This window comes from Gavia stellata, chromosome 26 (genome assembly GCF_030936135.1).
Source record: "Gavia stellata isolate bGavSte3 chromosome 26, bGavSte3.hap2, whole genome shotgun sequence".
NCBI classification, from domain to species: domain Eukaryota; kingdom Metazoa; phylum Chordata; class Aves; order Gaviiformes; family Gaviidae; genus Gavia; species Gavia stellata.
The window spans coordinates 132556-159239 of record NC_082619.1 but is presented as its reverse complement, the minus strand read 5'-3'; the positions used below and the strand labels follow the sequence as shown (position 1 = coordinate 159239).

The 26684-nt window shown below is 55.3% G+C and overlaps 2 protein-coding genes across 2 annotated transcripts; one reads left to right on the top strand and one right to left on the bottom strand.

The window, feature by feature from the left end:
- Positions 1 to 763: 763 nt before the first annotated feature.
- On the top strand, positions 764 to 10884 carry BCL9L (BCL9 like). Its single transcript, XM_059829645.1, has 7 exons — positions 764 to 1136; positions 2847 to 2969; positions 3794 to 3998; positions 4771 to 4855; positions 5278 to 7663; positions 8149 to 8409; positions 9709 to 10884. The coding sequence occupies exons 1-7, from the start codon at positions 836 to 838 to the stop codon at positions 10866 to 10868; spliced, it is 4521 nt and encodes a 1506-aa protein (XP_059685628.1). The 5' UTR covers positions 764 to 835; the 3' UTR covers positions 10869 to 10884.
- Positions 10885 to 19278: 8394 nt separating this feature from the next.
- CXCR5 (C-X-C motif chemokine receptor 5) lies at positions 19279 to 25896 on the bottom strand. Its single transcript, XM_009807062.2, has 2 exons — positions 25858 to 25896; positions 19279 to 20355 (listed from the first exon to the last, which is right to left on the bottom strand). Exons 1-2 carry the CDS (start codon positions 25894 to 25896, stop codon positions 19279 to 19281), a joined length of 1116 nt encoding a protein of 371 aa, XP_009805364.1.
- Positions 25897 to 26684: the final 788 nt, after the last annotated feature.

Here is a 26684-nt window from a genome sequence, read left to right as displayed (position 1 = left end):
CTGTCCCGTGGCACGTTGCATCATCCTGCTGGGCTGGAAGCTGCCGCTGAAGCGTGGACGCTCCCCCACCCAGGGCCTTGGAGCAGGAGCCGGAACGGTCCCTCAGGCCCTCAGGAGAGACAGGGATACCGCTTAGCTGATGAGTGCCCGCACTCCCGGCTCTGCCCTTGCCTTGCAACCCACTGTCTCCTTCTCCTCTTAGTCTTTCCTTGCCCTGTCTCAGCTTTATCTTTATAGGCTTGCATCAAGACCATTTTCTGCCTGCTCGGTTGTCTCCTGTGTGTTTTGCAGAGAAGAGGAAACTGATGTAGCAGCAGAAGGGGTCCCTGAAACCAGTAGGGCACCAGATTTCTGTTCAGGGTCACAAAGTTGTCTGAGGTCTGGGAACACCTGCAAAATATCTCGAAGGATCCTTCTGCTCACCAAAGGGCCAGGCTGGCATGGAGCACCCCGTTCTTGCACGGCCTCGGAAATGAGGGCTCTCGTGTCCATGCCTGTGCCTTGGAGGGCTGGCAAGCCTGCTGTGCCTGGGTTGGGAGTTTGCTGCTTGTCCACATGCAGCTAACTGCGGAGCAGGATCCTTTGCTCAAAGGGGCCGGGGCTAATTTCCAGCACAGGCGCTTCTGGGTTGTGCCTTGCAGCCGGCTTTGTCTGGCCCCGCGACCAAGCAGCAGCCCCAGTTGCCCCGGCCCCCGGGCAGCACCCCTGTCAGCTGCACACGAGGGCACCGCACTCACGCCCCGCACTCACTCGCTACCCTCTTCTCTTGCAGGTTTCTGACCGAAGGGCCTGGGAGCTCCCTCCGCTGGCGCTGTGGGAAGCTTTAGCCAATCCAATGCACCCTGACAACAAACTGCCCAGCCATGGCAAGGCAGGCAGCAGCGGTGCCCCGGCCCAGCACCACAACGTGAGCCAAGCACCCACCTGCAACCTGGGCTCTAAGGGTGTGGGGGCAGGCAGCCATGGCGGCAAGGCCACTCAGATCTCCCCTGGCAACTCTGGACTGAAAAACAGCCAGAACACTGTCCCAAACTTCAGCTCCTTGAAGGGCAAGGTGAAACGGGAACGAAGCATCTCAGTGGACTCCGGAGAACAGCGAGAAGCCAGCACCCCTTCACAGGACACAGAATCAAAAGGTAATACTCTCCTAAACCTTGCCTCAGCACGTCGTCCTTGCAGTTGCTCCAAGCGTCCTGGCAGGACATGGGATGGGAGCAGCTGCGAGCATCTTGGGTTTCTGTGCTGCGGCTTCTGCCTGGGCTTGTCCTTGCTGCTTGTGTGCCTTTGCATCGCTGCTTGTCGCATCCGCAGTTTTGGGACCAGAGTGGCTGAAGCGTTGTCTTTACATTTCATTCCCTAAACTGTTTGTTACACTGAGAATCTGGGACTCTGGTTTTCATGGGCTACTGAGGCTGGCGAAGCAAGAGCACGGTTCACTGAAAACAGTACGGAACATTCCTGCTTTGCAACGTGCAGACTTCCAACTCAGGACCAAGTTGAGTTGTTTTCTGTCTCCTTGCTGTTGGCAAAGAGCTGCCCTTGCGGTGTTCCTGCAGCTGCCCGACGACTCAGTCGTGGTTAGCGAGGAGGTGCTGTGAGGGTCGCTGTCTGAACAGTTTTGTGGTTTCGTCAGCGACGGATGACTCTTGTGTTACAGCATGTGGCTTCTGGAAAAGGGCTGAGTCAGTGCTTCCAAACCCTCTGACTTGCCTGTCCTCACCAGCCTTCCCTGCAGCCTCTTGCGTTCCACCAAGCTCTGTGCTCAACGGCTGCATGGGACGCTTGAGCATCTTGTGGGGGGTTGTCAGAAGAGAAATCCCAGTGGTGCCCTTGGTTCCAACTGAGACTCACACCCGGTCCCCAAACGCAGAGCTGCTGTTCTGGCTCGTGCCCTATGCGTTTGGTTTCACAGCCAAAGCTGAGTTGCCTGACTAGCTTAGGCCAGAACTGTGCCTTGGAAGAATGGGTAGAACGTACCTGAACAGACCTCCTGCCCCCAGGAAAGCTTTCTCCCCGTTGCGTTAGGGGGGTTACTGTACGCCACCGATCATAAGCATTTCTAGCTTTATCCCAGTACTGTCTTGTAGCCCAGACTTCCACAGGAAAATTATTAAAATGGCTTGATCAGGAATGCCCAAATGTCCTATGTTCCTGCTGCAGTGCACTGACAGATCATGGGAACATGGCCTGGAAACCACTAGAGGATGTAAAAAAAAGGAGGCCAGACGGTGTTATATTAGAGTTAAAGCACGGGACTAGAAGTTATCCATCCTGTGCCTGATTTCTTTTCCTGAGTCCCTGGGTGCCTTTAGGGTGCACCTCTCTGAGCTGCATCTGCCTCATCTGAGAAATGGAGGGGGCATCCAAGTTTACAGAGAGCATAAAGGCTCCTGCCTGATTGATGTCTGTGAAGGGCAGAGTCTGTCTCTTGTTCTTACAAAGGATGTGAACGTGCTCTCCCTTTCCATTTTCAGGTTTTAATTGCTAAATGACAGACCCCTTAAATTTAGGGTTAATGCCCAGAGCCTCTCTGGTTTGGAACAGCAGTTGGACATGTCCTGTGTTTGTAGACTCCTTTCAGACAGTAAGAAATGCATCTCATTCTGAACCGCTAGCTCTCGCAGGAGTGTCTCAGCAGGTCTGGCTGCAAAGACAAGGAGCCCAGACTGAGCAGATGCTTCAGGATCTTTACCAGGGCTGGGCAGATGTTGGTGTAAGGCTTCTTGCCCAGTCTGTCCTGCCTGGGTTGGTAGTGACAGCGTGCAGCACGCAGCTGGGCACGGCCCCAGCCTTCCCAGCCCCTGCCATGTCTCCTCAGCTCTTCTGATGGCTCTGTCCCTTTGCAGGTGAGGTGGCTCCCCGTAGCAAGCGGCGGTGCGTGCTGGAAAGGAAGCAGCCGTACAGCGGGGACGAATGGTGCTCTGGGCCAGACAGCGAGGAAGACGACAAGCCCATCAGCAGTGCGCACAGTGAGTGCCTATGTCCTTACCAGCTCAGAAGCGTGAATAAAGCCAGGTCCCTCCCGCAGCTCAGCAGGGCAGATGGGATAGTGCCGCCTCCCTGTCGCAGCCTGCTCCAAGAGCTGCCTAATTAGAGCTGGTCAAGGTGGGGCTGTCCAGGGGCAAGGGCTGGCAGCGAGGCAGCGTGTGCGTCCTCAAGCCAGACTGCCGGTGATGTCTCTTCTCTTTAAATGCTGCTGTGCCAGGGCCGGGCTGGCGGCAGTGGTGTGCGGTAGGTCTGCAGGGAGGTCAGCGGTGAGAGGCTGGAGGGAGGAGAAGAGGCAAGCCTGCCTTGGGGGTGCAGTGTGTGTGTGTGGAGCTAGGCAAGAGGAAGGCCCTGCATGCCGTGGGGCAATTGCGATGCTTACTAATATTGATTAGGAATATTATCTACCAGCAGCTGGCGATTAATAGTCGCCACTCCGGTGGACAGCATCCCCTCTGCCCCCGCTCCCGGGGTGTCCGTCCCGCGGCCGGGGAGAGGAGGAGAGCCTCGGGCCCCCGCGCTGGGGGACCGGGCCGAGGAGGCCCCGCGGCCTCGGGGCAGCGGCCACCCTGGCGGCGGGGACGGCCGGGCGGGTGCTGCCACCTGCCGGTGGCCCGGCCGGGCAGCGGCTCTTCCTCTGCACCGCGCCCGAGCGCGGCTGTGCCCAGCCCTGTCGCCCCGGAGGTCTCTGCCCCGGCCCCCGGCTCCCTCCCTCCTTGCCTCTTCCTCCCCGCGGGGCAGGCAGCAGAGGCGGCTCGGGCTGTCCTGCTGTGCTGGCTTCAGCGGCTCGTGTCCTGTGCTCCCACAGACTGTAATGTAGCAGATCCTGCGATGTCCACAGCCTCGCAGCTTGGCCCAGGGTCCAACCCACTGCCAAACCTGAACGAGACCAGTTCCTCCAGCGTGCCTCATGGTGCTGCCCCCAGCTTACGGTCAGACGCTGCAGGAGGCGGCGGAACAGGAAAGCAGCCTTCGCAGTTTGTTTACGTCTTTACAACGCACCTTGCTAACACGTAAGCAGTAAACCCCGTCCATCCTCTGCTGGTGCAGGGCCGGCCTGTCATGCCTGCCTGCTGCGTGTTGCGCTTGAGTATAAGAGAGCTGGACAGACCCACGTCGCTTTGGTTGCACAGAGTGGGTCCCCCTCTGAGGTTCAGGAAGTTTGCTGGCAGCTACTGCTGGCGGGCAAACTTTGTCTTAAGTGCACGCTTCCTCCCAGCAATGCCCAGCGCTACGTGCTGCGACACACACCGTCAAGTACATCTAGTCGGTATCCAGCGAAAAGATTCACCCAAAGCAGTACGGACCACTGGTCTGATTCCCAAGTATCTAAGGGGTGGGGTGTCACGGGGAGTGCGATGTAACACTTGGTGTTCTCCGCTCAATTCCTCCCTTCTGTCCTGCATTGTCTCAGCCGTGGCACCTTAGCAGTGCTGTTTAGTTTTAGAGCTCTGCTACGTCACAGGTTCGGTGTGGTAGATCCCGGAGCATCTCAGTGACAGCCACCTTAGGGCAGCAGGCAGCAGCAGGCACAAGGCAGAGCCAAGTGCCCATCACGGGACCTGGGAAGAGGGAAATTCCAGGGCAAGTGATCATCAACTGGAGAACCTCACTGGGGCCTGTGCAGGAGAGGTGGGAGGATTCTGAGAATATCCCCCCTTCTCGGCGACCTCCAGAGATTTCCCTCTTCCTGCAGGACTGAAGAGCGGAGGTGGCACCTGGGGCCCGGGATGGGTGGGATGGGGCACAATGCCTGTTCTCGAGCCGTTTGTGCTCTCTCCCCAGAGCTGCAGAAGCTGTCCTGCAGGGCCGAGCTGACTCCATTCTGGCCTACCATCAGCAGAACGTCCCACGGGCAAAGCTAGACCAGGTACACCAGCTATGAACCAAATGCTTCTGTCGGCACGTTCTGCTGACTGCTGACCCTTCCCTTCTGTTGTGGCTGTTCTCCCCGTGCTCTGGGCTCAGCTGTGGAGGAGGGGGTTGTCAGAATGCCCTTTTAGTGGGGTGGGAAGCTGCTTTGCTGTGGAACCTCTTCGGAGTGAGTCCTGGCTGCTGTCAGCTGTGAAAAGTTTGGGATGGGGCACGGTATGTCGCCCTGCAGCCATGTGGGCAGAATACCTGACTGTGCATTTCCAGGGCGTGCAATAGGGCCTGCTTCTTCCCCACAAGGAATGACGGTGAACTGCCACGGGGCATGTTTTGGGGACAGAGAGGTCTCCTGCAGGGTGCAGGGAAGAACACCTACCCAGGGTTTTTCCTGCTCACATTTATTTCCCTTTTCTCTGCCAGGCGCCAGCTCCTAAAGTGCTGGGGGTTGCTGAGCCGCTTCCGATTAACCCTCCCGCTGCCAACACTCCACAGTCCCAGCCACCGGCACCTCAAACGAGTCAGCCACAGCCTCAGCCTCCCCCACCGCAGCCTCCACCTCAGACCATCAGTCAAGCACCTTTGCCTGCGCCCAGCAGCCTGCCCCAGGAAGGGACAAGTGAAGATGTCCGGAGAGATCTGACTCCCAACTCCTTAGGGAACAACAGCGGCAGCAACCAGCCTGGAAGTAACCACCCAAATACGCCCACTGCGTCTGCCAACACCATGCAGCCTGGGCAAGTGGACTCCTCCGCCACATCCGGCTCCAGCCTCCTCAGTGAGGGCCCGGGTCCGGGGATGCCGGGAAATGGGCAGGCAGGCCTGGGCCCCAGGAACCCCGTGAACTCGGAAGGGCTCTCGAAGGAGCAGCTGGAGCACCGTGAGCGCTCTCTGCAGACCCTGCGGGACATTGAGCGTCTGCTGCTGCGCAGCGGGGAGGCCGAGCCCTTCATGAAGTCCAGCCAAAACACGGGTGAGGGGGGGACTGCCCCTCAGCCGCAGGCTGCCCCTGCCCAGCCCCCTGCGCCCCCCACCAACATGAAGAAATATGAAGAGCCTCTGCAGTCCATGATCTCCCAGACCCAGAGCCTTGGCGGGCCCGGTCTGGAACACGAAGTGCCCCACCACCCAGGCGCTGACATGGGGCAGCAGATGAACATGATGATGCAGCGGCTGAACCAGGACAGCCTGACACCGGAGCAAGTGGCCTGGAGGAAGTTGCAGGAAGAGTACTATGAGGAAAAGCGACGGAAAGAGGAGCAGATCAGCATCCACGGCCGGCCCATGCAGGAGATCATGATTCCACAGTCGATGGGGAGCATGATGATGCGTGGGCCCCCGCCACCCTACCACAGCAAGCCTGGAGAGCAGTGGCCGCCAGGGATGGGCAGCCAGCTGCGGGGACCCATAGATGTGCAGGACCCTATGCAGCTGCGGGGAGGGCCACCCTTCCCAGGGCCACGGTTCCCTGGGAATCAAATGCAGAGAGTCTCTGGGTTCGGAGGGATGCAGAACATGCCCTTGGATGCTCTTGGGCCCATGAATGCCATGCAGAGGCCAGTCAGGCCCAGCATGGGATGGAGCGACGATATGCCTCCTATGGGAGGCCCCGGGAACTTTCCGCAAGGCACCCTGCCCTACCCATCAGGGCAAGGGGACCCCGAAAGGTTCATGAATCCCCGTGCCAGAGAGGAGATCCTGCGGCATCAGCTGATGGAGAAACGCCCAGTGGCAATGCAGAGGCCCATGGGGATGTCTGGCAACTCCATGAGCCAGGGCATGGAAATGGAGAGGATGATACAGGCTCACAGGCAGATGGATCCATCCATGTTTGCTGGGCAGATAACAGGGGACAGCCTGAGCAGTGCCCCGATGGGAATGGATTTTGGAGGCACTCGGGGGATGCTGAGCCCCACTATGAGTCAGTCAGGCCTTCGGGACATGGATGCACCCATGGGCCCTGGCAACCTCAACATGAACATGAATGTCAACATGAACATGAACATGAACCTCAATGTCCAGATGACCCCGCAGCAGCAGATGATGATGTCGCAGAAGATGAGGGGCCCCGATATGATGGCCCACCAGGGCATGAGCCCTGAGGAGCTGGCCAGGGCGAGGGCTCAGAATGGCAATGGCAGTGCAATGCTGGGGGGACCCCAGAAAATGATGATTCCCTCCCAGTTTCCCAACCAAGGACAGCAAGGCTTCTCGAGCGGGCAAGGGCCTTACCCCAACATGCCCCAGGAGATGGGCAGCAGCTCGGACATGTTCAGCCCTGAGCAGGGCAGCATGCCCATTGGGAGCATCGGTGGCACCACGAGGCTCAGCCACATCCCTCTGCCTCCGGCCTCCAATCCCACTCCCACGCAAGGGGGCAACCTGGCCAACATGCACCCAGCACCTTCCCGGGGGCTGGGCCGCCGGCCCTCTGACCTCACCATCAACATCAGCCAGATGAACTCCCCCAGCATGGGTCACCTCAAGTCTCCCACCCTCAGCCAGGTGCACTCTCCACTGGTCACCTCCCCCTCTGCCAACCTCAAGTCCCCACAGACGCCCTCACAGATGGTCAGCATGCCACCTTCAAACCAGTCTGGACCCCTCAAGTCACCCCAGGTGATGAGCTCCTCACTTAATGTCCGGTCTCCAACTGGCTCACCAAGCCGTCTGAAGTCCCCTTCTATGGCTGTTCCTTCCCCTGGTTGGGTGCCGTCTCCCAAAGCCACCATGCCCAGCCCAGGAGTCAACCAGAGCAAGCAGACTCTCAGCATGAACTCATCTACTTCCATTGGAGGACTGGATCAGGGTATGCCGGGTATCTTGTGTGCGAGTGCGCTTGTGTGCTCAGTTTTGGTGAGTGCATGGACAGCATTCCCCTCCGGCCCCTGTGCTCTTGCAGGACTGGGGAGACATTCGTGCCTGTGCATGCCCTTACATCTTATGGAGCGAGTCTTTTTTCCCAGGAGTCCAAACAGGGCCTTTTCAGGTAGATGGGAGGGCAAACAGAGCAGCGTTTACTTCAACCCCGGCTCATGCTCTGTGATACAGGCAGCAAAAGATGCGTCTGTGCTGGGCAGTCAGGGGCAGTTTGAAGTGGAAGTCCATCACCGTTCTGGAGCAGGGTCTCCGCAGGCACCTCCTCAGAGTCCGGAGGGTGCTGGGCTGTGCCAGCTCTGCGTTTTGCAGCCTACTCTGGTCACTGCCATCAGAAGGAGGGGACGGGGTTGCTGTCTGATGGGAGCGAGCCATGGTGCGCGGGCGGTACTAAGCTGGTCTCTCTCCTGCTTGCAGGTTCTCTCCCTTCTGGGCCTCGGAGCAGCTCTTCCGCACCAGCCAGTAACACCTCTAGCACCATGAATCCCAACATGCCTTTTACTTCCTCTCCAGATCCATCCCCCTCCCAGAACCCCCTCTCGCTGATGATGTCCCAGATGTCCAAGTATGCCATGCCCAGCTCCACACCGCTTTACCACAATGCCATCAAAACCATCGCAACCTCTGACGACGAGCTGCTGCCGGACAGGCCTATGCTCCCGCCTGGAAGCTTGTCAGGTACGTACTTCTGGGGCTGGGCTTGCAAGGGGTCAGACCGTCTTGAGGCTGCCAGCAGGCCTGAGGCACCAGGTGGAGGAGACATTAGAAACTGCGTTCTCCCACTGACTGCCGTGTCAAATAGCTTAAATTTGCCCTCGTTCATACCAGTCTGCTCACTTCTCTACCCTGTGCCCAGGCTGTCCATCAGCTTTTAGCTAGGGTATGCTGTCTGGAAGGACTTGAGCCAGTCTGGCGTTTGAGGCACCCTTCTTCCACAAGCTCTGGAAGTTTTCGCCACTAGTTTTACCCGGCGCGGACGCGTTGGCCCTGGATTTTTGTGGCTCCTGGAGTTGTCTCAGGCCCTGGACTTGCAGGTAGAGGTCTGCTGCTTGGAGCCCTTGTGTTCCTGTGCAGCGGGACAGGGACACTCCGAACAGGGTTTGGGAGTCCGGTGTTTTGAATGGAGCCCAGTTACCTGCACAGGCGAGGCTATGTCATAGCATAGTTCTGATTTCAGTAGGCGACAGCCAGATATGCTCCGCTAGCTGGTGGCACTGGTGAGGACAGCTAGGCAAATGAGTGTTTTTCATCACTGGGTAACCAGCCCAAAGGGGAATTCCAGCACGCTTTACCACTTGATTTAGGGGTTTGAAGCTGTCTGATAAATATTTTTGGCAGTTTTCGAAATGAAAAATGAACTTTTTGACTCTTTCACTGCTGAGTAGTCACTTAAGTTGACCGCAGGCATGCAAATGCATTTGTTCTCTCCTAACCCAAACCCCTCCACAGGCACTGATCGCTTTGCTGTACCGATGAGCACGGTCCTCCCTCCTGGACAGCACCTGTGTTGGGCTGCCGACTCTTCTGCTTTTTTTCTCCTCGCTGCCTGAGGCCATGTGGTCACAGGAGCTTGCCAGGTGGCTAACCCTGCAGGCCGGCAGTGGTGAAGGGTCACTCCTCAGTGCCTTCCAGGCAGCTGAGAGCCCTGCTGAGATCATGGTGTAGGGCTGTCCCAACATGCAGAGCCAACCGGCAGTCTAAAATCAGCGGGCTGTCAGGAACTACAAATCCAGCATGGGACTGGATGAATTTGGAATAGCGCTCTGCTGCTCACGGGCTTGGGGAGCTGGAGTCTGGTGCACTTTTTCTGGACATGGGTGCTTTGCAAGCCCATGTTGCGGCTGCTTTACTGAGCATCACACTCCATGCTCAGGGCTTTCTGAGCACGAGTGCTCAGCAGCCTGCCGGGGTGTGGATTTTGCAGGCCTGAGAGGTCTGTGGGCAGAGTTCACTCTTCTCTCTTTTTCCTCTCCTTAGGCGTGACGGGGAATCAGCCGAATCAACTGCACTTGAATTCCGTGGGGCCTGGATCCTCTCAGAGCCCTATGGGAATGAACCTGCCTGGTCAGCAACCCCTCTCCCACGAACCACCCCCCACCTCCATGATGTCCTCCCCAAACCCTCTGGGCTCCAACATTCCTATGCACCCGAGTGCGCCAGGGGCGGGTGTGCCCCCCCAGAACCCCATGATGCTGCCCCCGGGACCCCAGGACTCGTTGAACCAGCAGTGTGGCCCCGTGCCCAACAGTTCGCAGATGATTCCTTCCAACCAGCTCGTGTTCCCCCGCATGCAGCAGCCCCACAACGCCATGCCGTCTCCTGCTGGAGGCATGCCCATGGCCCCTGGTGGGGGAGGTGGCCCTGGGATGCAGCAGCATTACCCACCGGGGATGCCCTTGCCGCCTGAGGACCTTCCCTCCCAGCAGCCTGGCCAGATGCCCCCTCAGCAGCACATGATGGGCAAGAACATCCCGCCTCGGATCGGCGAGCCCTACCCGCCCGTGCTTCCCGGGGTGGCGTCGGTGCTGAATGACCCCGAGCTCAGCGAGGTCATCCGCCCCACGCCCACAGGTATCCCTGAGTTTGACCTGTCCAGGATCATCCCGTCGGAGAAGCCAAGCAGCACCTTGCAGTATTTCCCCAAGAGCGATAGCCAAGCACCCAAATCACAGCCTTCCAACCTCCACCTCATGAACCTGCAGAACATGATGGCTGACCAGCCCCCGGTGCGGCCAGGTATGAATGCCCCCAGCCTCCCCGGGCAGCAGGGCGTGCAGAGGGGACTCAGCATGCCCATGTGCCATCCCGGACAAGTGCCCATGCTGGGCAGGACAGGCATACCGCCCCAGCAAGGCATGATGGGCAACAGCATGCACCAGGGCATGATGTCTCCGCAGCAGAGCCTGATGGCCCAGCAGAATTTCATGCTGATGCAGGCCAAGCAGAGGAGCATGTCTGTGTCGGGGGAGATGTACGCTCAGACAGGACACATGATGTCACCTCAGGGCTCTCTCATGGGGCCCCCGCCTCAGCAGAACCTCATGGTCACGCACCAGATGAGGCAGAGGAGTGTCTCCCTGGACAGCCAGATGAGTTACATCCCTGGGCCCGGGAACATGGCGAACCTGCCTTTCTAACCCCAGCTGGCACTCAGGGGTGGGGAGGGGACGGGGCTGCCTGTACAAACATTTTTAAACCTTTCTTCGGGGGAGGGTTGGGGGCCAGTGCTGGTGGAGGACACCACGTGGGATGCTTTTCATATCGGATTCGCCTCTACACAGAAAACCAGATGTGCAGTAAACTTGATGTGAATTGGGTTTCTTTTTCCTTTCTTTTTTGGGGAAGGGGAGGGTGGAGGGGCTGGGAGCGGGGCTGTTACTTTGAACCCTGCGTGGTGACCAGGGACATCCAGACCCTGTGGCAGTTTGTAAAGTTTTCATTTATGGTTTTCCTCTGTCAAGTGTTTTTCTTTCCCTTTTTATCTCTCTCTCTTTTTTCTCCCCTCCCCCCCTTTATTTTTTTCTTTTTTTTTTCCCTTTTTAAGCAACCAAAATGTGCAAGAGGGTTTTTGGAACTAGCTGTAAATAGGTCGCTGGGAAAGGCAAAACTTGTGATGGTTTTTAATTGTTCTGTATTTCTGTGTTTTAATAGAAGCCTCAAAACATGTTTTTAAAAAAACAGACACAAAAAACATGCTTAAGGCAATGGTGTACAAGGATTGAAAACTCTCCTTGGGGGAGGCAGGAGGATCCCCCAGGGTGCACAGGGCATTGAGTGATCGCATTGTAGAGTGACTCTGCGTCAAACCTGTGTTGTTCGCACGTCTGAACAGTTTGCATGTGCGGGGTGTGTAGTATCACGGAGATCTTGGGCCCCTGTGGAGGCTATGCCGAGTACACAAACACAACCAACGACCGAGGACCGTCGGGGAGGTCAGAGCTGCGGCCCCGGTGAAACATTGCCAGAGCAGCACTCATCTGGCAGGGCAGAGGCCGCAGCTTCATGGGATACGGCTGTCGCTGCTCTGTGGCGAAGCTGCCGCAGCTGGGACGGGGAGGATGCTCTCCCTTTGGCTGGAGAAGCGGTGAGGATCTGGGCTTCGCAGATGATTACATGCTGGACCCGAATGTCTTGACCAGCCATGTTACCTCTAGTCCCTTCTTTTCCCTTCATGCTGTGTCCCCTGTGGGCAGGGCGGTGCAGTGTGTAGGGATAGATGGGCTCCGAGATGAGCGAGACAATGCATTCCTATGCTTCCGGGAGAGGCTAGCTGGGAACCCTGCCCTTTTGCAGTCTTCCTGCACCAGTCCTTTACCCATCCATTGCCCTCCGCAACTGCGCCGCACTCCCTCTACCTCTGCCGTTGAATGCTCTCCCAGGTCTTCTTCATGCTTGTTGGTCCTCCTCCTCCAGAGCTTCACGGGCAGTCTTCGCTCCATCTTGCCCTGAGCTACCGGCAGCAGCCCTGCCCTACTGCACAATAGAGGTCCAGCTGTTGAAGATGACCTGTCCCTGCGTGCGATACTCCATCTCGGTATAAGAGTTGTCTTGTACAGTGTCAGTGGCACAGCCATCCTGTGCTTCAGACAGAAGAGGCCAAGGTTGGATTGCAGCCCCTTGTTCCTAGGCTGGCGGAAGCGTGCCATTCAAACAACTCCAGCTTTTCTGGATGTGCTCCACCCTCCCCATCCTCCACTCCGTAAGGTCTTCCTGCACGTGGCACTGATGGTCTTTCTTGTGTTTGTTCACGGAGGGGACTGTGGGGTGACATACATGCACTTCTGCCCACGCCGCGGTATCTCTGGACCTCCGCGGGGACTGCATTCCAGCATGGTGTGGTGTACCCTATGGGTATCCAACAGTGAACTCGGGGCATGCGATTGCCAGAGGAACACCAGTTGGAGGATTATCTCTGCAGAGCCAGACTTAGCATACTACCTCTCTTGTAATAGAGCTCACCTTCCCTACTTGCTGCTGCAGGGAGGAGGAGGCTTTTGGAAAGGGAGATTGTCAAGTACCAAGCGAAGGGCAACGCTTTTTATTGCACTGCAAGCTGTTCGGAAAGGCCAGGGGGTACTGAAAAGTCAGCCCAGCAGCTGTCGTGATCCAATCTGTGAGAAGATGGAGCCACAAAGTCTAGTTAGGAATACCTTGAAGCCTTGGGGTGTTTTGTAGTGAGCAGTACTGGGTGGAAAGCATGGGTCTGGATTCGAGGAAGGATTTCGCTCTGGTCTTCTGCTTTGTGTGGTTTTGTTGCGTATGATGTGAGCAAGCAGCATTTTTGGAGATGGCAAAATGGGAACAATCCCAGGAAGTGCTCATCCCTGCCTTGGTAGTTGGAGCAGAGGAATAATCTTCAGCCCAGGCTAACAAATTGCTTTGGACCTGACATGTTAGCTGGTTGGATTCTCCATCCTTTCAGAGTGTGTGTTACACGTGGGAGGATGTGGTTCGAACAGATGTAGCTCTTTCTAAGCTTGACTTGCCTGAAAGGCCGTGGCTTCTCTTGGCTGCACTTCGGGGTGTTGGCTGCTGGTAGTTTCTCATAAACATCCAAATACTAATGCCAGCCCCAAACCTTGCTCATCACCCACCAGCTAGTCTCAGTTAATTTGAAGCCATAATGTTTTCTATATGGAAGTTTTTTTGTTTGTCTGTAGACACCTGTTGTTTTAGCCTGGTTGAGATCTCCACATGTCCGTACCTTCCCTGTTGTCCCTTTTGCCCAGCCTGACTAAGAAGTTGCCTGGGGCTTGCATTTGTTGGCATTCTGTTGGCAGTGCTTTGTCCCTGTGTCAGCTGGAGCCCGAAGAAGGCTGCGGCGCACTGCCCTGCAGTGCTAGGGAGGTTGGTGCTGCCCACTTGCAGGGACAGGGCAGCACGATGCTATCTCTGCCTGGCAGCAGGAGGAAGACCTGTCCTTCAGTGAGAAACAAGTAAGAAGCAAAGCCTTTTGACTCGGCAGCCCTGGATACAAAAGGGAAATCCTGACGCCGGGTCAGAGCTGGGGACTTCGGAGCAGCGGTCGGCCCTCTTCCGCAAAATCCCACCGCCTTGGAGCCAGCCCTACCCTGAGCGCTGCGATGGCTGAACAACAGGGAGAAGAAGCACTGCCTAACACTCCTCTTCCCTGGGCGCTGCTCCCAACCATGTCTGTGAACAGCAATATGGCAGGAGCTTCTCTGGAAGCTCAGTAACAGCCAGTGCTTGTTAGTCCTGGGCAGGGTTCACCACCATCAGCCAGTTGCCCGCTGCCGTGAGCTGTGTCTAGTCTCGTGTCTTGTAGTTTTATCGCTCGGCTTCTCAGCTTGAGTTCTGTGTACTGACTCCACCTAATCGCAGTAAAAGGTTTGCCCATGTTTTAGCCATGACTTTGCCATGTTTTTCCAGCTCCAAAAAAGCGAATGCTGGGAAGCTGCATCTTTCAGTACGTCAGATAATCACACACCCGGAAGTAGCTTTCACGTTGAGGTAATGGTGACTGACCTGTTCTCTGTCATCCCATGGAGAAACTTCCCCAGTCATTTTGTACCATTATATAAATATATATATAAATATAAATATATAAATACAATATGTGAAGACATCTTATTGGTTTTTATTTGAAACAATTTTTAGGCTTGTTTTTGGGTATCTGTGCTGCCTGTAATGTATTGACCTGTTTTATAGGTGCCTTTTTATTAAAAAGACAAATTTCAAAACCTGACCCTGTGCCTGTCTTCAGTGGGCTGTGTGATTTTTCTGTGGGGCTGCAAGTGGGTGTGCTCAGCCAGCATCACCTGTGGCAGGTTGGGGCTGATCAGAGGTGCTCAGCTGGCCCCACTATAAATACCTTATGTCAGGTGGGGCTCTGTTTGAGAGGAGCGGAGCTGTTCTGGGTTGCAGGAGTCATCTGTGCCTAAGGTATGCTGAGACTCAGTTGGAGTTTTCTTCCTGTGAAATTCAGGCAGCCCCCTCTCAGAGTGGGGTCAGCTGTTTAGTGCCTGCTGTGGGCTGCGTGGGGTGGACCATTTGGCCTTCTTGGCCACCTGTGTGCTGGCTCCCCGCTATCGAAAGAGACCCAACCGTGCAGCTCAGAGCAGTTTGTTACCGTATCGTGGATTTTGCTGTCCAAGTCCAGGCTGTGCTGACTGTTCTCTCCTATCCTCTGCCGTGCCAGCCCTTCCTCTAGCTCTGGTGGCTTGAAATGGATCATCTTCTATAGCCCCTGCAAACAAGTAACAGTCACGAGACAAACAGCCTCACTTTCCCCTCCTGCCTGCTGCTGGTCCCTGCTTCTGTGGCTGTTGCTGAGCGCATCTGCACCCAGCCACTCGTGCCTGGCAGGAGAGCTGCAGGCCCCTGGGCAGGGGTAGGTGAGAGAGAGGGGCCCGCCACCTGAGCTGGGAGTGCAGCTCCGGCACTGCGGGTCCCATCTCCTACGACTTTGACGCGGTTGCTCCGTGCCTCCGTCTGAAGATAAGCTCCCGCCATTCGTGAAATGGCTGTGAGCCCCTTGGGGAGCTGGGACACCCGCGCTTGGTGCAGACCTGCGTGCGCCCCTGTCACGAGGCTGAGCCCTGCCTGCAGCTGGCAGCAATTGGGCTCTGCCACTTACAGGCAGTTGAAGCTGGGCCGGGACCATGGAACTGCCTGCGCATGATATGGGACAGGATAGTCCTCCCAGGTAGGTGGAGGGGCACCCACAGGGCTGGGGCAGGGCTGGGGGGGGCAGGCCAGGCAGGGCCATCCTGGTTGCCTCAAGTCCCTGTCAGGACTGCAGAGAGGACAGGTGACCTAGAGCAGGGACTCGCTGCCCAAGCTGCTGCTGCTGCCTGGAGCCCCGCAGTTCCCCCTTGTTCTGGGCATCTTGTGGCCTGGCAAAGCTTGCCTGTGCCGTAGGTGTGGCGTGCTTGTGAGGAGCCAGAGCAAATGCGGAGCACGCCGTGATGGCAGTGGGGAGAGAGGCTGGTTTTGGGGGCTCAGAGAGAGAAAGGGGTTATGCTGCTGTCTGTGGGCAGAACTGGGGTGGGGCACATGGCATGCTGCCCAGGACCCAAGCTTGTGGGCCTTGGTGGCCGTGGTGGTATATGTCCAGAGCCACCTGTGCACAAAATAAGGAAGACATGGCAGGCAGCAGTACAGACGCTGAAGTGCTTGAGCATCTGTTTGGTTCTGGGAGGTTGGGGTGAGGAAGTAGGTCACCTTCTTGATAAGGAAAATGAAATTGTGTGAGTCACAGCAGGGCAGGGGGTGCTAGAGCTGCTGGGAGGGGTGCAAGGGCATGGGGAGAGCCCCTTCTCTGCAGCACTCCCAGGCACGCGTTCATTCATGCGTTCCCTGGCTCACGCTCATCAGTGTACGCTCCGCTGCCTGCCATGGCCCCGTGATCACTGCGCGTGTGTAGCAGGGTGCTCTGCTCAAACACCCAGCTCCATCTCCTGGGAGACTCAGTGACCCCATAGGACATGCAGAGCAGCGTTCTGTTGTAGGGGTCTTTGTGTTCCCTTCTTTGGAGTTGCCTTCAGCAGGGACTGGGGCTTTCTCTGGGTTGTGTGCTCCAGCCTTGTTTGTGGAGCACAGCCCAGGGCTGCACGAGTGTGCGCTGTGGATGGTGGTGACGTGGCCTTGCCCACATGCCACCTCTTTGCTCCCTGCAGCAGCCGCCTTGGAGCTCCCCTCGGCCCTCAGTCTCCCTTCCCGGCGGCCCGGTGGGAGCAGAGCCAGTCTGCCTCACTCGGTAGCGGTGGGCTGGGGGCCGAGCAGAGCCCCATGGGGGAGTATGAAGGTCTGGCTGAGTGCTGTAGTGTCCAGGAGCGGCTCTGGTGGCACGAGTGCTTAGTGGGGAAGCCCGCTCTGGGCCAAGGCATGTGACGGCCATGCAAACCTCGGGGAGATGAGGAGGATTTCAGAGTGGCAAGCCCAGCTTCCTCTGCGGTGAAGGAGAGTTCCTCTCGCTTTCTTCTCATTGCCATTCAACAGGCTGGCTGCAGTCAGCTGCAGAAGGAGCAATGTCTGCTCTTTGGGCAAGGGTCTGCCAGCTCTGAGCCAAGCCCTCCCCAAGCTGGCTGAGCTGACTGCGGGTGCAAGGGTGGCTTTCCGCTCAGGTTAGCAGCTGCTGTAAAACTGGGTAGGAGGTGCTGCAGTCAGTGGAAGAGGCTCTGTAAAGCAGGGAGCTAGCATAGGTCTGGCCTGACTCCCAATGCAGCGGAGCCTTCTGCGGCACCGGTGAAGGGAAATCTGAGCAAGGTGCTCTTATGAGCCCTGTGGTCTCCATGTGCGAACAGCAACGCTTGTCAGAAAGGCATCACCAACCCTCTTAGTCCTCTCTGATGCATTTCCCTTACAAAAGTGACATGACTGAAGACAGCTGCTTACAAGCACTATAAGTGACAAGATGTTACTTTGTTTAACTGTTTATTACAGCTCACGTCAAAACTTTCTAAAAGTTTACTAGCGTACCAGTACTAAAAACTATAGTAACGATGCGTAATCTGTTCACCCTTATTTTGTGTGCAGATTTTTTTTACCTTGTGAACACTGTAAGAATTTTACAGTCTGACTGTTCATTTCTTCAGTAACATTTTTGTGTAGGAACACAGTTCCCATCAGAACCGGGGCTGGGGAGGTGTTTACTGTGCGGCTGCAATGGCTTTGCTCACCAGTACAACCGTGCAGATGGCAAGGGCGGGCTTCAGAGAGCTGTTCTTCCTCTGCTGCACATACGTGCTTGGACAACCACAGTCACCATTACCTGCAGGTTTCAGCTTTGAAGATGCAGCGCTGCAGGAAATGGTGGACTGCTTGTTGTAGAAAAGCCTTATGCTTGGGGAGGTTTCTCCTCAAGTCACAATTTGAGGATGAGCTATTGAGATTTCTGCCTGAGCTGGCCTGATGTGATGTGACCCCTTCCATAATGACCGGTCTTTTTAGCGGGGCCCTTGGGTATGGTGAAGTTCGGCTGCAACCGAGCCCTTTGTTAGTGGGTTGAACTTCAGAAGTGAGTTTAGCACGAAATTCCTGCTGCAGCAGGAGAACTGACATTGTTCCGACTTTGCTTAAAAAGCGAGGCGAATGGTAGAGCGGATTTTAAGGTGCACTTGTGATTAGGGTCGTGCTCATGTGACAGTTGGTACATATGACTCTCGTACCGTTTGGGCCACAGCAGTGCTTAGCTAACAAGAGAAATGTCATGGAGCAACGCTGTGTACACACTGCGATATTATACTGTGACAAGACCTACTAGGAAGCAGCAGGCTGCACGAGTCTATTAGGGCTGCCCCGCACACCAACTTGCGGTGCAATTATTACTGACAATGAAAGCTGCCACTCTTAATTTGGACCAAATTGTTATCAAGCAGCCCTGATCTAAGCAGTTGCTGGATACTTGTGGTTCAGGGCAAGACCAGCGCCCAGGTTTGTTCTGCGTAAACCTGAATGTACTAAACCTCTGAAAGCCCTGTAGATGCAAGTGGAGCAAAAATATCATAAAGTAGAGTGCAAAGCAAAATGCTATGTTCCCTCTCAGCCCGCTAAAAACAAACAAAAATTATGCAAACGAGCACTTTTCCTTACTCTGGGGCAATAGATCTCCTTGCTCTCAGAACCCACAAAGCACCGTACAACTAGCTGCAAAAGAAAAGAAGTTATACCTTCAGCCTCACAAAGCCGTGTGGTTCATGTCCCCTGTGCTCAGTCACAAGATAGAAGCCATCTCTCCAAACAGCTTCCTTCCTTAAAGGAAAACTTTCGCACAGTCAGGCATTCGGTTCAGCAGTCACTTGCTCTTAACGGCAGTAAAACAGAACAAGTGAGCGGGAAAGGATGCAGTTGATGTCAGGAAAGGAGTCTGCAACAGTCAAATCTTTGAGTCCGTGGCAGGACCTCCTGGTGCGAGCCAAGCTGAGAAAATCAACGTGCTGTGCCTGGCTGGGGGAATGTCACGTGGCAGGAGGAGCAATATTGCAGCCAGAGACTGTCCTGCACCGCGTGCCCATGCTATTGGAGTGAGCTCTGCCTCCCCCGCTGGTCCTATCTGCATCTCTGGTTCCAGCTGCTGTGACCACTGAGTCCTGCTGCTTCCTTCGGGTATGTATCTACCAACCTGAGCCAGTGAAATGGAGACCTGCTTAGGTTTCATCCTCAGTCCTCGCTCACTGACAGGACTCCATGTTTACTCAGCTGCACTTTTTCCTTGCCCCCGGCACCCCAGTCTCCTGCCTCGCTCCGTGCACCTGTGCACGGGATGCCTGCAGTCAGTTTTTCGAGGGAGAGGTGGAAATGTCAGGTTCAACCTGCTTGGGTTCATCCGGCCCTGCCAGAGAGACCATCGGACAGCCAGCGTTTGCCAACAGCTGCCAGACAGATTTCTACAGGTATGAGAACCAGAAGGAGCCAGGGAAGGTATCTGGTGGGATTTGGGTGTTAGGTGGCTACCGGACCTCAGTTTCCTGAGGAGTGAAGAAAGTGGTGGGGATGCTTGTGAAACTTGGTACTGAAGCCACAGCACATGTGCCACTGGGAAGGCAAGCCCCAGGCCGGTTCTGCCTTGCAGGCAGCCTTTCCCAGCTAGAAAGTGGAGATAGAGGTGGTGTTGTCAGACTCAATGCCGCTGCCCTTCCTCGTCACCTCCAGGATCTCCTGCAGGGTCTCCTGGCTTATGCAGCCGAGCTCCTGCAGGATCCGGAAGAAGTCGTTACGGAACTTGACTCCAATGAAGGCGTAGAGGATGGGGTTGAGGCAGCAGTGCGTGAAGCCGATGGCCTCTGTCACCATGATGGCTGTGTCCAGCTGGTCTTCCAGGACGCAGTTCTTGGTGAAGGCTTCTAGCTTGGTAAGTGTGTTCAGGAAGATGACAACGTGGTAAGGGCTCCAGCAGAGCAGAAAGACGCCTGTGACCAGGATGGCCACTCGGACAGCTTTTTGCCTCTGCAGGCGCTGGGACTGACACAGAGCCCGGACTATGGCCATGTAGCAGTAACACATGACCAGCAGGGGCACAAAGAAGCCCACGGTGTGGTAGAGGAAGCGGGTCGCCAGCCAGACGTTGTTGCCATCGATCCCAACCTCTGGAAAATAGCAGATGCTGCGGTTGCTGTCGTCTGTCCAGACTTCCATGAAGATGAGATCGGGTAAGGTCAAAAGCAGCGAGCAGAGCCAGACTGCCATGCAGGTGAGGTGGATGGAGTGAGCTCTGCGTTTACGGTAGGTGTGGATTGCATAGACGATGGCCAGGTAGCGGTCCACCGCGATGCACCCCAGCAGCATGCTACTGCAGTAGAAATTGATCTTGTGGATGGCACTGAGGATCTTGCAGAGGAATTTCCCAAATACCCACCCGGCCAAGCTCTCCACCACGCTGAAGGGGAAGGTGAGTAACAGTGCCAGGTTGGCCAGAGTGAGGTGGAAAAGGAAGTTTTCTGTGGTAGTGCGAGACCGCTTGAACCTCTCTAAAATGACCAGGACCAGGGAATTGCCCACAGTCCCCAACACGAACATCAGCAGATAGATGAGGGGCATGAAGACCTTTCTGAAGGGGTCCCTCTGGTTGCCGACCACGGACGAGGCTGGGTTGAAGCAAAAGTAGCCCTCCAAAGAAGGGGTGGTGTTCTCGGCTTCATAGTAACCGCTCAGCTCCACCTGGCTCTGGGGAACAGAGAGGGTCTGGTTACTGGAGGGGAGTTTCTCAACAGGCAGACCTGGAGTGGAACATCCCCATGTCCTGCCGCCCACCTGTGTCAGGAGGTGGTGTTGCCTGTCTGCAGTGTGATGACCTGGGAGGCCCCTCTGGTGCCAGGTCCCAGGAGGTGCAGCAGCACGTGGAGAGGGTTATCCCAATCTCCGATAGCGAGGGCTGCTTGGTCTGTAACGTTTAACTAGCGTATCTGAGGATGTTCTGGTGTCCAGACAGATGACCAGTTTCATCTTCTGGTTCTTACTGAGCTTCCTGCTGGTGGCTTTTGCTTTCTCACACAGCACGGAACACTCCTGTACCAGCTTTCCCGAACTTTCCACCCGTTTCTGACACCGACTGTCCCTGTCCTGTCTACTGTCAGGTATGAAGGTGGTGGGATTCGCTGCAGAGCACATCTGTACCTCAAGTTATGTACACTGATGCTGTCCCCTTCTGCCTCTTCTGCTCAGAGACCTTGGAGCTGCCTGGGGCAGAGCAAGGCGAGGTGGGGACGGCAGCAGCGGTGCTTGGGATCGCTTTCCACACGCTCAGAGAAAGGTGTGGGGCAGCTGTTCAAACGTGACTGGAGGAACGCCTCTTAGGCGCCGCAGTGCCATAGCTATGGGGATGAATGCTGGAGAGAGAAATCTGTTCCGTGGGTAAATCTTGCGGTTCTCAATTAATTGCAGTCAGAGCAGGAAAGGGAATCTGAAAACACCACTCGGACCCTGGGCTGATACCCCGGTAAGGAAAGTGCGATAGAGCCGCCGCAGATGTGATTTGTGCTTGGCCTGCTGTAGCTCCTTGCCAGGTGAGCAGCCTGCATTCGGGCTGAGACTGCGCACAAGTCACGAGTGCTGGAAAGCTGCAGTCGCGCTCAGGATGAGCCCCCCCGGATGGTGGGCATGCTCTGGCTGGCCTCAGGCACCTTGCAGGAGCTGGGCGTTCACAAAAGCAAAGGGCTCGGATGCAGACGGGCAGAAAAAGAGAGCGGCACAGGAGGCTTGCGGCAAGCTGAGAAATTAGTGACAACTGGGAAGAGCTTGGCAGTAGTTACCCTGAGCTCCCCCACCCACACCCTCTCTGGAGACCAGCGCCGAGACTTCAGTGTCAACCACAGCGGAAGTCTCTGCTTGCTGCTTTCATACCTTTCACTGCCAGCTGTAGCCGTTTGCACCTGCTGCTCCTTCCCTCATCAGCCAAAGTTCCCATCTAAAAATACTAGCCCTGCTTTAAACAGTTTTAGAGCTGATTTGGGGGGTTTTTGCTCCCCCCATGTGCTGCTAAGCCAAATGACCGTGACCAGCATCAAGTCCTGCGTCGTGCCTAGCTAGAGAAGGGTGATTTACGTTTCCTCTCTCTCAGGCAGCCATCCCTGTGAGCCTCCGCGCGCGACTGTCTGGGGTAAAGAGGTGACATCGCAACTGCTGAAACGACCTGCATGGCTCCAAGGGGAACCCAGGCCTGTTGATGTGGAAGAAATCTACGGACCGTTACCAATGTGCGGAGCAAGCAGCTGGCCCGGGTGGTCCCCGAGCAGTGGACAGTAGGAGGGCGAGCGAGCCCTTGGGGAAAGTGCAGAATAAGCTTGCCCAGCTCTTGCCCTCTTCCCCGGGCCTCTACCTTTCGCTACTGCCAGAAAGAGCATTGAACCAGACAGACTTTGGTCTGAGCCAAGTTACTCTTGGTCTTGCCGTGGTCCTGCTCCCCACTGGCTGTACACCCACCAGTACTGCCGCTGTGCTGTGATGCCACGGTGTTTCCTCCCGAATGGGCGAGAGCTGGTCCTCTTGGGGGCGAGAGTCCTCCTCCCTGCCCAAAACCTCGAATGCGCGCAACTGTCTTGCCCTAATGTAATGGTGGGTCTTCGAGACTTCGGTGAGAGGCATTCTTATTCCCAGAGAACAATTATTTTTCTGGTTTAGGGTATGATTCTGGAGACTGAAAATTGCTGCTAAAGACAAAAGCTTTTAGAAATCTCCCCCAGTTTGTTTTCTCCCGGGCTTGAAATTATTTCCTGCCTAGTCTGTACCCAGACCCTGCATCAGGGATTACCGATGCACACAGAAACCTGTGATGTGTTGGCCAGGGCCAGATCCTTGAATCTCCTTGGAAAAAAAAACCAAACCAAACACCTTTGCAATTTGGTACAGCAACCAAACCAGACTGCTCAGGATGCACGGGTGACCATGCTGAAAACCCCAAAGAGGACACGTGTTGGAACGGGTAACTTCACTGGGGAGAGATTGGAGGGTTCCAGCTTTAAAGGGGAAAAAGGAAATGATGGGAAATGGCTGGGTTTGCTGGCTGGAGTGTTGGAGCACTGCCTGGAGCCGTGCCAGCGCCACCGATGACGGCAGATGGGCACACTGCGCGGTTTTCGAGGGCTTTGGCTGCTGAATGGTTTCCAGCATCACCTTGCATTCAGAGCTGGAGGTGCAGAGGCTGAGTGCCACTATCAGACACCATCTGATTGCTGATAAGATGGCAGGTAGGGCTCTTACTGTAAGCCACTCACCACGGGCTGGGGAAGCATACACATGAGGCGTCCTCTCACGTGCATCTCCGAGCAGAGCAGCGAGTGTGGGTGGGAGCGGACAGAGATGAGTTGGAGACAAATAAAAGAGGATGAAAAGTCAGAGTCCGTGCTGAGACAGGAAGGGCAGGGACCAGAGCTGCGGGAGATGCATGAACGTGACGAACCGAGGCTTTTGGGGACTCTGCTGCGATTCCCATTTCTAGGCCTGGAAGTGGGTGGCTGCCCAATCTAGGATGGGAGAAGTCAACAGTGTTGACTTTTGTACAGGTCTCCTGCAATACAATTGCAGCCAGATTTTGGGGTAGGCGATAAAGTGGTGCCTTTTTCTGTAACTGAGCAGTCAAGTGCACGCCTGGAAGCCCGCTCCCGTGTGCTCGTTGTTCAGGGATCCCTTTTCCCCTCTAGCCCACATCTCAGAGTTATTCCGGTCTCTGTGTGTCAGCTGCTTTTCTCAGTTCCCCACAACTGCCAGCAATCAAAACATTTGGTTGCAGAAGAGAAGTGGCTTGTGCACTATGAGGGATTTTTCACGTGAGTCATTCCCTTCTAGCCCATGCCAGGGCCGGGAGAAGCACGTTTCATTCCCAAAGCCTTAGAACTGAAATTGCCCACATCAGTGCAAGTTACTGACAGAGCTTCTGCTCATCCCCCTCTCCGGGTGCTGAACTAGGAAAACCCACAAATAAGAGCAAAGCCTGTGGAAATGCCACGTTACTGTAGCGCAGGCACCTTCACGGCTCTTGAGTCATGTTGGTCCCATTACAGTGAAAACTGGCCTGCAGCACCTCAGGGGACCTGGTGAACATCTCGGTGGGCTTTCTGCAACCATGTTTTTTTTTCTCTAGTCTGCAGCCGAGGAAGGTTACGTGGGCAAAGCTTTCTTGCTATGGAGAAACGGTGGTATCATTTTGGGCCTGTTACTTTTCCACAAGGTTACAGAGACGAGTGGTCCCGTACAGTATCAAAGTTTAGGTGAGGCCCTCGCTGCACTCGCTGGGTGGTACGGAGATAAACGCCCTTTTGGTGTAAATATTCTCATCGTTTTTCCTTCTGCACTTGCTCAGTCAGTCAAGCGATCCCCTCTGGTGAGTGCACAGGGCAAGGTTTGTGTCGCCGCTTTGACAGGACACCTTTGGGGCCTTTTTTGCAAATCTCTGTGGGTAGGTTGCTGCTACAAGCGCCGACTATAAGTAAAGCAACATACGGCACCACCAAAGCAAATGTGGCATTGCTCATGTGAGATCTCTGGCCTGTTCCAGAAGGGAGCCAAACCTGGGAAGCTCCCAGGAGGCAGAGGTGGGAAACGCACATCACAAATTCTTGACTGTGGGAAGTCTGAGAAAAGGTCTAAAACTGTTCTGGCTGTGGCACCTGACTGGCGGCACTCAGTCCCAAAGTTAGCCGAGTTTCCCCCCTCGCACGAGGTCTCCTTTATAACTTAAAATAATTCACAGCAGAGGTAAAATGGCTAAACTAATGTTCCGGAAAGTATAGTACACAAAGAACAAATCCCAGTGCTGCTTAATCCCCCTGCATTAAAAATGACACAGTTCTGCCACAAGCAGCCGCTTGCTTATAGCTCGTGATGTGCTGCGGGCAGGCGGATGCCACGCTTCAACTTTGCTGGTTTTCTGGTGGTGGGACGGATTTCCAATGGAGAGTTTAGCTGGAGGAACAAACCAGCATGGAGATGAAAAAGGTTTGAGTTTGATTTTAACCTCTCAGCAGGCATTAACGCTGCCACTGAACTTCAGCAGAGGTCAGGGAGAAAAGCGTCTTCTGCAAAAAAGTTCCAAAGGGAACGACCACCATTCGCAAAGGATTTTTATACTGGATGAATTGGAAAAAATAAGGAGGGTAGGGCTTGCCCCCCCCATCTCCTCTGTCTTCCCTGGTGTATAGGACAAAGGAGGGACAGAAAAACTGGTAAAAATTAAATCCAGCATTTCTCTCTTTAGAGAAACTAAACAAAAACTGAGGTCTGCTGCAGAGAGCCACTGTATTAAAAAATAAATTCTGAGCTGCAACATTTGAAAACCAGGCTAATGATAGCACTGCTGCGGACTTCCCCTTGGATAGCACAACATACTCTAAAAGGTACAGCCTTTTACTTGCAAACGCAGGGGAAAGAACTACGGGGCAGAACACACGCTGTCATTGCTCCCTATTAGAAGAAGTACTTGCAATTTGCCTTCCCCTCTTTAGAATTCCCCTCTTGTAAAATATACTGCGTATTCCTCTTTCAGCAGGGTCTACGGGCAGCCTGTTCGTGGAGAAGGCAAGCCGGGGTAGGAGCGTGTATAGTCGTACCAAGGGTTTTCACATGTGGAGAGATAGCATTGGGTTTGCTTGGGTATTCCTGCTACCTGAAGATACTAGATGAGATTTCCAGGGCTTTGCACACTGTGTGCACAGTCATTTATACCACCAAAGGTGGTGCAAAAGGCACCCGACTTGGAACGAGTGTTTTACGCCCGCGTTGCGTCAATGGCTGCGCAGAGAGCACGGCAGCAGGGAACGGAGACTGGGACAGGCTGGCAGCATGGGACAGGGCTGCAGCAGCCCAGCTCTCCCAGTGAGCTGCCTAGCCCTTCAGCAGCGAGCGTGGTCTTGGTCTCCGCACAAGGACAGCGCTCGGGCTCAGCGCTCGCCAGAATGTCTGCGCGCGAGGTCCCAGTAGTTAGGCAGCACCTGGCACCCTTGGATGACAAGGGCTGCAGCCACATTATGCCGGCTCTCTGCAAGCACAGCGCTGTCGCTTGCGGTCCCCTCATCGGTCAAGTCTGGACTTAAGGGATGCGAGGGCTGATTGCACCGGTGTAAGAAATCACTCAAGCTCTCCCTCTGCCAACAGGAGGGTGAGAAGCCAGCCCACCCCAGCTCTACCTGCTTTCCTCGTTATCCTCTCAAACAAGCAAAGCCAGGCCCGACTCACCAAGTCATAGGTCTCTGATGAGTAGCTGGCAGGCCCCATGGTTTCAGGGACAGGGTCCGTCTCTCCTCTAGCAGTTTCAGCCAAAGTTCTTCTTTCTTGGGGTGGAGTTAGTCATTTAAGTGAGTAGGGAGGGACCCAGCATGTAACAATAGAGTATTTGCAAGGCAAATGAGCTCCAGGCATAGAGCGACCTAATTGATGTAAAGATTAGCATCTAGCTTTATCATCTTTTTTTTTTTTTTTAGTGCTGTAAGTTGATTTTTAAAGCACGGTTTGAAGAATCTGCATTCCTTTCGTCTGTACCAGAGAAGATCCAGAACACCTATAGGTCTTCCCTGAAAACCTCCAGGGCTCTTGCCCATGGCCATCCTCGTCCAGGTGATTCGAAAGGCTTTGGAAAGCTCTGCGCCAAGGGACACCCCTACTAGACATCTCCCTGGATCTGGGCACCTCTCTGGAGCTGTGCAAGACTTTGAAGACACCTGAGATGAAATGCATGGGTCTGGTCTGTATGACCATCACCCTCTGCCTCCGGCTCCTCCGGGCTGCTTTAACCTCAGTGACCTGCGGACATCTTCTGCTCTTTCTCCCGCTGCTTCGCCCCTCACTTTGGCTCAGTGTGGCGTGCAGCGCCTTGCACAGGAAAGCACGGCCTCAGCAGCCACTCTGCAGATCTAGGGAAGGGGCGCTAGCTAGCAGAGGCTTTATGACACACAGCAAAACCCCTTGATTAGAGACCTTCCTGCAGCGCTCATCTTGCCCATAATAAAGATGGGAAATCAAGATTTCCTGTGCTCAGGGAAAACGGGTGTTTTGTCTCAGTAATG